This window comes from Maniola hyperantus, chromosome 18 (genome assembly GCF_902806685.2).
Source record: "Maniola hyperantus chromosome 18, iAphHyp1.2, whole genome shotgun sequence".
Classification (NCBI taxonomy): domain Eukaryota; kingdom Metazoa; phylum Arthropoda; class Insecta; order Lepidoptera; family Nymphalidae; genus Maniola; species Maniola hyperantus.
In genome coordinates this window covers 13,173,800-13,187,294 of record NC_048553.1, presented here as the reverse complement: position 1 = coordinate 13,187,294, position 13,495 = coordinate 13,173,800, and the positions used below count along the sequence as shown (strand labels likewise).

Here is a 13,495-nt window from a genome sequence, read left to right as displayed (position 1 = left end):
TATTTTTCATCTCTGCATCGTTCGCCGATTTGAATTTTAATTCGAATGTTAATTCGTTGATATATAAGTCAGTCAGTCAGTTAGGACTTTGAATGTTATATTTATACAGATTAGAGAAGAAATTTTACTTAATTAATACTTACGCCCAGCACACCCACACAGCACAGTTGCGGGGTACCGCGTGGGCTGAGCCCGCCATCGATGGTGCCCGCCTCATACTCCGATTGCGATCCGGACCTGACGTGTACGTGACGTGACGTGTTTTTGTTTGTAAATAAATTGTAAGTTTTAAAATAACTGCAATATAAAAAATAATGTAAATAAATTATGAACCTAAGGTTTGATCTGTTCGCACATTGACTACTTTCGCCTGAGCGAAGTTTAATTTGAGTTTAGTTTGAGTTGTTCTCAAAAAAGGTGTGCGCTCTGTTGGTGTGCTTTGCGCTTGAGCAGCTAGACATTCAAGCGATTGTTAGTAGCCAGTGTGCGTTCAGCCTTAGATAAGATAAATTTGAATCAAGTTGGTTGTTACACGAGATAAATAAAATTGTTGAATGAACTATTTTAGGCCAAATTGACTGACGAGTGATATCTATGATTGTGAATGTTTTATTATAAAAATAAATTATTGGAATTGTGCGGTGTTTTCATTTTTAATCTTCTTCTTCTTAAATATTTAATTAAATACTACTAATATTATAAATATTAAAGTGTGGATGTTTGGATGTTTGTTACTCAATCACGCAAAAACAGCTGAATGGATTTGGATGAAATTTGGAATGGAGATAGATTATACCCTGGATTAACACATAGGCTAATTTTTATCCCGGAATATTAAAGAGTTCCCGCGGGATTTTGAAAAATGTAAATCCACGCCGACGAAGTCGCGGGCATCAGAGAGTTATCCATAATGTTCTCAAAGGTGTGAGAAGTCTACCAATCCGCACATGGGCAGCGTGGTAGACTATGGCCAAAACCCTTCTCACTCTGAGAGGAGACCCGTGTTCTGTAGTGAGCCGGCGATGGGTTGATCACGATGATGATGAATTCCCAAATTGCACTGCCAGGAATCGAACCCAGGCCTCCCGCTTATAAAACCATTCACCAACAGAGAGGTTATCAAAGCCATGCGAGAAGCCAGCCTACTCTCATTCATATCACAGTAGGACAGTTCCAAATAGGGTGATTATTTTAATTTGCGCCCATCGGCTCTGGCAGATCTTGCCGCCTCTTACGGCTTTTATGGCTGAGGGCGATGACCTTTAGATTCTTCAGAATGCACTTAGACAATTCAACAGAAATAAAGGAAAGCGTGTACATAGAAGGCAGACGACAAAAGAACAAGACAATAGTTAAATAGGGGGCGACGTACAATAGACCGGCCAGTGAACCCGGTCCTTATGCAATGCTGCTGTTGAATTTTCTAATTTATAGGGTTCCGTACCTCTAGAGAAAAAAGGGACCCCTGTAGGATCACTGCGTTCTCTGTCTGTCTGTTGTATCTGTCAAGAATCAAAACCTACCATCATTAAATTTGGCAGGTAGTCATGCCCTCAATGGTTTCTCATTCTGAGAAGAGACGCGTGCTCTGTAGTGAACCAGCGATGGGTTGATCATGATGATGATAAATATAAGGTAGACGACAAAAAAACAATAAAATAGGGGGCGACGTACAGTAGACCGGCTAGTGATCCCGATCCTTATACTTATTATGCTATGTTGCCGGAGTAATTTTTTATAACTTTTGAGGTTCCGTACCTCTAGAGAAAAAAAATCGGTCAAGAAACCTCGAAAAAATCGGTGTATACATACATAAAAAAAAACGGGCCGAATTGAGAACCACCTCCTTTTTGGAAGTCGGTTAAAAAAGGAACCCGTATAGGACCACTTCGTTGTCCGTCTGTCGTACCTATCTGTCATGAATCAAGGGAATCAAAACCTACCGTCATGATTTATAATTTGGCAGGTAGCAATATCCTCATCTTCTCATTACGAGAGGAGACCTGTGCTCTGTAGTGAATCGGCGATGAGTTGATCATGATGATGATGAATAGACGAGGGCAAAAGAACAACACACTGTTAAATAGTGGGCGACGTACAATAGACCGGCCAGTGATCCCGATCTTTGTGCAATGTTGCTGGAAGAGTTTTCTAATTTTTCGCAAATATGCTGCTATTGAAAATTTTAAATCCAAATTCTATTTAAATTAGTTTTATGTAGTGAAAATTTGTTCAATAATGCAAGGCTTTTCGAAGTTTTATTTTTATTTTTTACTAGCTGATGCACGCGGCTTCGCCCGCGTGGATTTAGGTTTCAAAACCCCGTGGGAACTTTTGATTTCCCAGGACAAAAATAAGCCTATCCGTAATAACCCGTCCACGGAATGCAACGTATCTCAGTAGGTACCTTTCGTAAAAACATTTAAACGGATGATTTTTTAAAAATCCCGTGAGTTCACCACGATTTAGGAATGCAATTCCTTACAGCATCAGGGCTGAGGCGTTGGGTCCTCGAGTTCAAACAGTCTTTACTTTGTAGGTACCTCCCATATCAATTTATAACCGACAGTTTCTAAATCCCATCAGTTTTGGTGGGCAGGTCCGGTACAGGATCAGGAGTAAGGAGTTGGAATCCAAATTTTTTATGGGATATAATGTCGCAAAGTTTCTCTATCGATTATAAAAGAAATTACGCAAATCGGTTCAGAAATCTTCGAGATTTCGGAGTAGGTATATATACCTTTTCCAGCGTACTTGTATGTTTTCATTTCAGTGGTTTTCAATAATGATACAAGTAGCGCCACAGTCTCACATCGTTGTAAAAGAAGCTTTTGCATCATAGTGTTTCTGTCTATTACGAGATGGCAGCACTGCCTCTTAAATTAAATTTTCCTTTTATTTTATGAACACAAAGCTATTTCAGTCTAATTTTCTGTACGCTTTTTATATTTTTTCTACCATAATTACTCACATTGATGTTTTTTAATCTCACAGAATAATAAACCTTATTAGATTGTTCGACAACAGTAATATGAATTGAACGAATAGCTAGGTAGGTACCTAACTAACATTGAAATAAAATGCTCAAGAAATGAAATATGTGCTTCAAATAAAAAAATGTAGCCTGAAAAATATCAGCCAAAAAGCTTATTTCAAATTACTCAATTTTTTTGACTTATTGCTTAGGTATTAAGTTTTATTTTAGAATAAAAATTATTTTTGTTGTCATTTGAAAAATTGGAATATTTTAAATTTATTGACGATGACTAAATAAATATAAATATTTTGCAATCGTTATTAAACTTTATGTTCAAGAGTTACGGTTTATAATAAACTGAAAAACTTGATATTATGAGACTTTTTTCTACATTTCCTAATACAGTGTCTAAATCCCATCACATAGATGTGTATGTGTGCAAACAAATGATGTCAATTCGTTTGTAAGCCCTCGTCTATACCTACTATTATAAGTCAATGGTACCCAAGTATCAGAAGGACAATGGAGGGAGCACAGCAATTAATCCTTTTCTGGCTAAATACACCGTTTTGGATTCAGTTCCTCAATTTAATTGCTTGACGGAGGACTGGGGAGGGCTGAGGAGATAACAAAAGCCATCATTAAGCACTCATTTACGTACCAAATGCACAAATAACCATTGTTTTATGAGATTGAAACGTATGGATAAGGGTGTAAGTCCCGCAAATTGCTATAAGTCCCGCTAATTGGTAATGCGCGTGGCCGCCATTTTAGTGATGTCAACAAACTCAACACTAGACTGAAGTTTCGAGCTGGTAGGTATATTTTTATTTCGGCTGACGTCAAAATAACGTCATTTCGATGTTAATGACTGAGACATAGTTCCAGCGCAATAGCAATTTGCGGTACTTACATTGCGCTGGAACCATGTCTCATTAACATCGAAATGTCGTCATTTTGACGTCAGCTGAAATAAAAATATACTTACCATCAGCTCGAAACTTCAGTCTAGTGTTGACGTAACTAAAATGGCGGACACGCGCATTAGCAATTTGCGGGACTAATACATGATAATATTTTTTAAAAATTCAGATGCAAGTTAGCCCTTGACTGCAATCTCACCTGGTTGTAAGTGATGATGCAATGTAAGATGGATGCGGGCTAAGCGAAGCTTCAGCTCTGTCAAAACAGAAGCGAAGCAGTAAGAGCTTCGCTTCTCTTGAGTGTGCAGTGAGAGCTTCACTTCTGTTAGCTTCTTTTTTGCAATTTAGGGTAACTAACTCGTAACTTTTAGAAGATTCGCTTCATAAAACGTTCAGTCAGTCTCATCCCTCGCAGCTTTAGTGGTTGCAATTGTTGCAGTGCAGCGATCGAGGGTTAATTCCCATCGGTAAAGCCCCGGGCGTCTTGCGATGTTGCAGACATCTCACAGACATAATATAGATACATTGTACCTATTATAGATAGATCTTAAAATTATTTTGGGATCAGTACTAGCTTATGCTCGCGACTTCGTCCGCGTGGACTTCACAAATTTCAAACCCCTATTTCACCCCCTTAGGGGTTGAATTTTCAAAAATCTTTTCTTAGCGGATGCCTACGTCATAATAGCTATCTGCATGCCAAATTTCAGCCCGATCCGTCCAGTAGTTTGAGCTGTGGGTTGATAGATCAGTCAGTCACCTTTTCCTTTTATATATTTAGAAGAAGATTATAATATTGTAGACTGATCTTGAAATTAATTTTAGATCATATTAAGTAGGTATAAAAACTAACAAATACTTAACCCTTAAAACACCTGTTTTGTTTTGCGGCCATTTTTGGCAGATAATAATTATGTTGACGTATGAAAAATACTTTCATCCAAAAAACTAAGTTACTCTCAAGGCCCGCCTAAAATTTTTCTTCAGAAATATCAGTCAATCTCATAGTCGTTTCAATTGTTGCAAAAGAGCTGGCGCATTTTTTGCGCAACGGATCAGCCTGGCTGTCCAGCGCGGAAATCCAGCCAGTGTTATTTTTAGAAAGTTTTTAGAAAATACTACATCAAAACCAAAACAGAATTTCAATTGAAAACCGAACTGCAACGCAATTTCAGAAAGGAAATGGGCCGTGACTGCAATTAGCCGGCAAAGGGCGCATGCATAAGGGATGTTTTCACCCCTATTACACCCCAATCACAGTTACTTGTACTTACAGAGTATATGGGGAATCGAAAATGCTGTGTTCTGATATTTGTAAGCCCTCTAGATGATGCCCGTGACTTCGTCCACGTCGATTTAGATTTTTCAAATCCCGTGGGACCTCTTTGATTTTCTGAGATAAAAAGTGGTCATTCCAGGTGTTTGTCTATATTCATGCAAAAAAACACGTCAATGCATTGCTCAGATGCGGCGTGATTAAAGAACAAGTCAACAAATAAAACACACTTTCAATTTTATAATCCTAGAGTAGAAAATAATACGGTAGTGTTGCAGAAGTATAGGGATGGTCTTCAATAATAGTCAGTTTCCAATTTCACTTCACTGTATTTTTAAGCATAGCTTGCGCCTTCGACTTAATTCTCACAATTGACCGCCATTTTTATTAAACCTACGCTTTTTATACTAATTTGACAGGACAGCAAAACTGACATATTTTAAAGGTTGGTATTATTTAACTTCCGGTATTTTACAAATTGCAAAGTGATTGAACTAAATGATACTTCCTGTGACGTCACAAATCATTAACGTAACGATTAAATCAGCTAGATGTTAAACATGACACAAAATATGTTGATTCAAATAGTTAACAATTAAATATGACTCATAGTCCATTCCCGCCAGATATAAATAACAATCAATCCATTGTATAAGTCTGGATGCCTCATGATGATGGCAGCCATGGAGATGTGGTTTTTGACAGTAGATTCTCTTATTTTTCTAAAGATTGAAGATTGAATATACATTCTACGTAAACTGCATCGTAACGTTCTACAACAATGCCAAGACAGTCGGAGCGTGCTCGAGTCATAAATTCTCACGCTGCGGACTGAATGACAAATGGACGCGTCTGATGTCACAGCATTAGGTAATATTCCAAAATGACGAATATATTAATGCATAATAGTGTTTTTATTAAGATAAAATTAATATTTAAAAAAAAGATTTTATTAGCTGATCTGCTGATTCACGTAAGTCATGGAGATCAGCTAATAAAATCCTGATGTAGATTTTAAAAATCTCATGGGAATTTTTGGATGTTGTAATATAAAAAGTTGGCCTTGTCCACAAGTTCAAATAGCTCAGCTAAACTTTCACAAAATTATAGGATTTTTGATATATTTTTTCGCGTTTTTTTTTTGTGGTATCATAATATCAGTAATCATCAGTACTATCACCTGTCTTCGATTTTGCTAGTTCCGGTTACACCCTGTATATCCAAATGCATAGATATAATAGCCAGATATAGCTCCGTTGCGTGAGAATTTTCTTATTAACCGACTTCAAAAAAAGGAGGAGGTTCTCAATTCGTCGGAATCTTTTTTTTTTTATGTTTTATGTATGTTCCCCGATTACTCGAAGACGCCTGGACTGATTTTGAAAATTCTTTTTTTTCTATAATCATCGGCCCATTCTATGTAAACAGTACCCGTAGTACAAGATTTTACGTCTCACCAAACGAAACCAAATTCGAGAGTCGAAATACTTCCGCGTTACAGTAAAATGAACCTAAACAGCCTTGAATTGAAGTCAAATATTCAATGCCACTGATTTTAATTTCGCAATGTTTCCGCTTGGAGCGCTGGCTGTAGAAGTGTAGAAAACTTGAGCTTTAAAACAAGGCAGTTAAGATCCAGTTTACTGTAACGCGGAAGTATTTCGACTCTCGAATTTGGTTTGGTTTGGTGAGACGTAAAATCTTGTACTACGGGTGCTGCATCGTAACGATCTAAAACAATTCCAAGACAGTCGGTGAGCTCTCGGTTATAAATTCTCGGTCTTCAGACTGAATGACAAATGAAGGCGTCTACTATCACTGCATTAGGTAATATATCTTCTAAAATGACAACGCTTCGAGCTTCTAATGCACGTCAAAGAGACATAATTTTATTTCGAAAATATGAAAATTTATAAAAAAAATGTGATTTTTGTTTCTGTTGCTTATGTGTGCCATCTTTCCTAATTACTTTTCAAACAGATTGTTCAGAGGCTGTCCAAAGTTTGGCTCCTCTTGCTTTTCTTTATAAATAAGGGATACATCTGAAAAAAGGAAAAATGTTAGATCTTCGAAAAGTATTGCCTCTTGATCAAACTTATATTTCACCATCATTATCATCATTGTTAACTGAGAGGCATCCACAGCTCTCTTGCAGGCCACACACACAGGGGAGGGGGTGTGTGTGTGTGTGTGTGTGTGTGTGCGGCATTAAAAATTGCAAAAATATTGTTCAATAGCGCATTATATAATACAACCTAATGATGGATTTGAGCCCATATATTTTAATTATGCAATTATGCAATTGCCATTCAAACTGAAACTAAAGCATTCTAAAGGAGATATTTTTATCTAACAAATCAGGTCCAGAAAATGATGAGATAGTGGTGATGGATGGTTTTTTTTTTAATTTTTTAAAAGAATATTAGCCAAGTTTATCAGGTTGACTAATATTCCCCTTTCCCCTCCAATTAAGCGTAAAGATTGTCCTAGGAGTAGGAACGACAATAGTGCAACGGGTGGGGTTTGAACCGGCGACCTTTCGGTTTTCAGTCCACTCCTTTACCTGTTGAGCTATCGAGGCTCTAAATGTATAAATGATGGATGGGTGGTGGATGGAGATGTCGGTCATCTTTTTGGATGATTTACTATCATCATGATCAACCCATTGCCGGCTCAGTACAGAGAACGGGTCTCCTCTCACAGTGAGAAGGGTTTGGCCATAGTCTACCACGCTGGCCATGTGCGGATTGGTAGACTTCACACACCTTTGAGAACATTATGGAGAACTCTCAGGCTTCCTCACGATGTTTTCCTTCACCGTTAAAGTAAGTGATATTTAATTTCTTAAAACGCACATAACTCCGAAAAATTCGAGGTGCGTGCCCGGGATCGAACCCCCGACCTCCGATTAGAAGGCGGCCGTCCTTACCACTAGGCTATCACAGCTTGGATGACTGACTATACCTGTACAATAATGAGAAGGTAGTTGGTGCTGTAGTCGAGCACGGACAGCGGCAGAGCGTGACTCAGGGTGTAGGAGCTGCCATCTAAATACCGCACTGGTGATGTTTTCACGCACTTTAACCATCGCTTCGTCAGTTTTCGAGATGAATTGTCTGAAAAAAGTGGAAAAATTACCATGATTAAGTTCAAAACAACTAACGATATTTATGTTTACGAAAGTCTCTCCGTCACTCGCTCCATACAAACGTGGTTTGGTGCTATAGGCAACAGGAGATGTTTCAAATTGTGCCACCTTAAAAAATTGAGAAAAATCCCTTTATCCCGGGAAAATCTCTATATATAAAAATGAATCGCTGAATGTGTTGCTGATCGCAAATCTCGAGGACAGCTGAACCGATTTCGCTAATTCTTTTTTCATAATATTCCTTGAAGTACCTACGGGGATGGTTCTTACGGAGAGAAAAATTTACAAAAATTCCTGAAAAAGAATCGACTTTTAGGCGGTACGAAATTCGCCGTGGCAGGGAGTTACAAATAATTATTTTAAACGTATGGTTTAGTGCTACAAAAACAATTTTAAATTAATAATTTCATGGATTTTCAAAAAAGGCGTAATCTTATCTATTTTTCAGTATACTGTACAAGATCTGGCCATAGGACCCATACATTCTTAAGACTTTTTTTTTTACCTTTTGAGTCCAATTGAAATACCAGTCGTTCAGATAAATGCTTTACTAAGTCATCACCAAGGATGCTGGTTTGAGAGGATGCTGAGCACAGCAACCACAGAGACAACAAGGATCTTATTTCACGCCAGATAAAATATGATAACACTTTTTGTGTCTGAAATTATAAAATTAATATTTTTATAATATTTCCTTGAAATCTAGATGACGAGTCCAGCTTTTTGGTTTTGTGAAAATACCAATCGATTTTCCAGGATTAAAAGTAGCCTATGCCCATCTTCGGGATGCAAGCTTGCACCAAATTACGTCAAAATCGGTTAAACACATGGGCTTTGAAAATATAACAAATCGATAGACATAATACAGACGAACGAATGGTCAGACGGACGGATGGATTGACAGACACACTTTCGCATAATTATATTATTTGTAAGGATTTTTATTTAAAACTTATTATATTTTTTACTAGTTTTCCAGGCAGTTAGACTTTTACTTACTCTTGGTCCTTCCATAGCAATTGCAGCACCAATATAAATGACAGTTGTTGATAATGTCATTACCACTGTGAGGCATATCTAAAACAAATACTCAAAAATACTTGATTGAAAAACAAAATAGTATAAAGTAAAAAAAAAAACTGAAAGAGTGATAGAAAAGAAAGAATGGTTCGCAACAGAACAATTTAGGTATAAACAACGAACTTAAAACTATTTAGGGAAACAGCAGATTTAGAAATTTAGAGAAAAAGGAAGAAGTTCATGCTATAAAAAGAGTATAATCGGATTGTTTAAAGGAAAGTCCTAGGTATCGCAACTATGAAAATCTGCAATCCCTCCGAATAACCAATTGGCTTGAAGTGGAAGGACTGGAAGCACTTTCAAATGCCGGAGAACAAGATCTTCTGAAGAGTAGAGGCGGATTCAAGGAGAAAAGGCCAAACACTCTCCTTTCACCAAAGATTGACTGGTAGAGATTGCTTTAATCAATAAGGTTGCCTTTAGATACAATTGTCTTTGCAATAAAGACTTCCTATCTCTTCTTTGAGTCATTGAATAAGCAAAGTAAATAAGAATTTACCGAAAATCTATAATCTTCAGTGAAATGTGACGCTGCAATCAAAATATGTCTATACATTTTGGTTCCCAGTTCGGCACTAATATCCATTACTATTGTTAATTTGTCATTAAATTCTTGTACAATTACTGAGTACAACAACAATTCTGTATCATGCGCTGCGAACGCTACTGTCAGCGTTAATACTACACTTGAAGAATAATCGAGAAGATATAATCCAAGCATATCAGTGAGAGCTGATATCAAACTTAGTGTTATTATCTTTTTACTGTTATCATTATTGGACTCTTCTGCCGTTTGTTTGTTTCTTATTATATAAATTCTTTCACATTTATCCTCTAAAAGCTTCAGTTTCTTACAAATATTACCACTTTGCTTGGCTAAAATTGCTAAAGCTACCAATTCTGCTCCGAGAATACTTTCAAAAAAGTATGAAAATATTGTACTAGTTGGCAGATCATTTATTTTTGTATGATTTATAATTGAGGTTATTATTTCGAAAATGTTGAAGCCAATGATAGTGGCAAGAGATACGTAGAAGAAAGCTCTTCCAAAGATTTTTTGAAGTCTGTTTTTGAAGCAGTGCGTTCGGTTTATGCAAAATAGGCTTTGCAGTAAAATCACGTAGAATATATTGTTATGGTGAACTTTTTTCCTTTTGAGTTGCATTACGAACTATTAATCTAAATAACTAATCATATATATCAATACAAGTTTTGAAATAGCAAGCATCCGTTTGAGTTTACGCTGCTATGTTAATATTTATTTTATTTTTGATTAACTTTCACAGTATTTTATTTTAAAAGTGGTTACAAGTGCAACAATAGCAAGGCAAAGCAAACCAGCACAGTATTTTTCACACTCCACTGCTTGTCTCTTCAAAAACTTGAAAGAATTTTATGGTAAGTGGTAAGTGGTAAACACGAAAGAGCAAGTCTGTTTTAGTTCCGCAAATTCTAAATTTGGTTTTGAATTTTTTTGGATATAATAAACGACCGTTTCCAAGTTCGAGTTGTTTGAAATGAAGATGAATAATATTGATTTTTCTACTAATGATTTGTTGATGACTCTCTTGGGAGATAAACGAAAAGATACCTACGAGCCAATAGTTAATCTATGCCTACGACGAGCTTTTATTATAATAATCAATTAGTTCAGTAAGTAGAACAAGTATCAAAAGTTTAATTCGTGAATATTGTGGGCCTTAATTCTGGGTCTGAAACTGTATGGGAGCTCGCCACCCTTCTTTCAGCCCAATCTGTTCAGTAGTTTGAGCTGTGCGTCTGTCATTCAGTCAGTCAGTCAGCTTTCCCTTTTATATATTTAGATTAGCTGCAGTATTATTTTCTGTATATAGGTTTGTATGTGCAATAAAGGTTTCTAAAAAAAAATACTTTTAGACAGTAGGTACAGTACGAGCCAGAAAGTAATGTACATCGGCCTTTAGAATGTCATTTCGGCTTTGTAGAGCGTTGTCTCTGTCACTCATACCTATATGACGTTCTGTCGGTCTCAACGACAGAGACAACGCTCTACAAATCTGCTTATCCTTCTAAAGGTCGATGTACATTACTTTTGGCCCTGTACTGTTACTCTTATGTATCTGTGACACATCTACCAAAAGATGATATTGTAATTGTATTTGAGAAGCTGAGTCAAAATCAATTTGATCCGTGACTTGCTCGACGCGACGGAACGTAATATTTTCAACGTTGGAAACCTGTTAAGTCGAGGATTCTTTTTAAGTTACGACAGCGATGCGATTCCACGAATACTTATAGTGCATTCAAAATAAACTGGCGTGATACCACTTGATTTATGATTTATGATTTATTTATTCATTTGCTTTCATGGTTACATGAAGCCCCGTTAGGGCATTGCAAAGTTAGGTACATTAACAATACATACATGCTAAATATATAATTATTATACAATTACATGCAAACTACTTGTTACATTATTTTATAATAGATTTTATCATGTAATTATATAGGGCATTCATTTTGAATCGAAATTATTTTTATTTATTGATCGCACTAATTAAGACTATCATTAGCAATAACAATAGGATTACATTCAACATGTCACGTAAACAATAGGGGTAATAAACCAAACACTCATAGAGCCCATTCATTTTTAAAAAAGCCGGTTCAACCTTATAGTGTTGATACTTGTGAATTCACCCGCCACGATTGTTATTTGTTATTGTTAATGACGGTCTCAAGTGAAATCATGCCAGTTTATTTTGAATGCACTATACCATATTGAAAGCTGTGAAAACATCGTGAGGAAACCTGCATGCCTGAGAGTTCTCCATAATGTTCTCAAAGGTGTGTGAAGTCTGCCAATCCGCACTTGGCCAGCGTGGTAGACTATGGCCAAAACCATTCTCACTCTGAGAGGAGAGCCGTGCTCTGTAGTGAGCCGGTGATGGGTTGATCATGATGATGATAATAATAATAATAAATATATCTTTATTTGCAAAAAAGGTTTGACACATAAGATTTTGACCACTGGCTCCCAAAGAAGTATAAACTGTGTCATGGGAGCCATGCCATGGGTGTGCCTTCCCTGTTACATAAGCTTTTTTTAATTTACAATACAATTATTGAGTATCTAACTATTACTTAATAATAAAATCTAAATTAAACAATAAAATAAGATAAATAAGTAAAATAAAATAGAATAAAATAAAAATTCACATGGCGTGTGTATATGCATATGTGTGTGGGTGTATGATTGTGTGGGTGTGTGTGTGTATGATGATGATACCATATGGATAAATCACGTTCTATAGTGAACTACAGAAAAAATATAAGCTTACCTATTCGTCTTGTCATCGATTGTAAAAGCAATTGCGACGACATCGTAACGACTACGTAGACATCAAAAGCGTTCGCCATTACCCGTGATTAAGTTTGAGTCACTATCCGGTCGGCCGCGGTGCCTTGCAATTTTCACCTGAAAAGCCTTAATTTTCCATAAGAAATTATGGTCCAAGGACCTCTCAAAGGCCTGCAATTCTGGAGTTAATTCACTGGAAGGTTTTTTGGCGCTCTCCAACCTTTTCCACCCCCAAAGTGGGCGTCGAGTGCAATCAGAGGGGGTCTTTCTTGTATGAAATTTGTATTTATGAGGTCTCATGAATATTTTGCATAATGCTTTTAGAATTTTCGAAACTGAGGTTGAATAGAGATTTGAGTGCTCAAATATTTTTGACCTTAAAATATTATTGGTCTCCTAAATAATAATAATATTTCTCGGGAAATAATACTGAATTATTTAATTGTTATAGAACTTGTATTTTATTTATAGTATCAATAAATTACCAAATTTATTAATAAAAAAAATTCGGGGTACTTCTGAATAATAATAAAAGTAAGATAACTACATATTAACACATTTTGATTTTGAAACCTTATTTTACGGTATGTAACGTTTAAATTTCTTAGATAATTTTTGAGAAAGTATCGTTCAAGAGAAAAATATGACCACTTTATGCGTAAGTATTCTAACACGCTGTGATAGCCTAGTGGTTAGGACGTCCGCCTTCTAGTCGGAGGTCGGGGGTTCGACCCGGGCACGCACCTCGGGC

At 36.5% G+C, this 13,495-nt stretch overlaps 1 protein-coding gene across 1 annotated transcript; it reads right to left on the bottom strand.

Annotated features, from left to right (window-relative positions):
• Positions 1-7,108: 7,108 nt before the first annotated feature.
• On the bottom strand, positions 7,109-10,007 carry LOC138403525 (uncharacterized). Its single transcript, XM_069504432.1, has 5 exons — positions 9,904-10,007; positions 9,324-9,401; positions 8,830-8,983; positions 8,141-8,292; positions 7,109-7,218 (listed from the first exon to the last, which is right to left on the bottom strand). Exons 1-5 carry the CDS (start codon positions 9,988-9,990, stop codon positions 7,162-7,164), a joined length of 528 nt encoding a protein of 175 aa, XP_069360533.1. The 5' UTR covers positions 9,991-10,007; the 3' UTR covers positions 7,109-7,161.
• Positions 10,008-13,495: the final 3,488 nt, after the last annotated feature.

Bases quoted from the DNA above. Each gene is read 5' to 3' on its own strand.
- LOC138403525 (XM_069504432.1), bottom strand. From the start codon at position 9,990: ATGGATATTAGTGCCGAACTGGGAACCAAAATGTATAGACATATTTTG. The intron at 9,402-9,903 runs GTAAATTCTTAT...TATTTGTTTTAG, and splicing joins CTGAAGATTATAGATTTTCG to ATATGCCTCACAGTGGTAAT. The intron at 7,219-8,140 runs GTATAGTCAGTC...TCCTTTTTTCAG, and splicing joins ACCTTCTCATTATTGTACAG to ATGTATCCCTTATTTATAAA.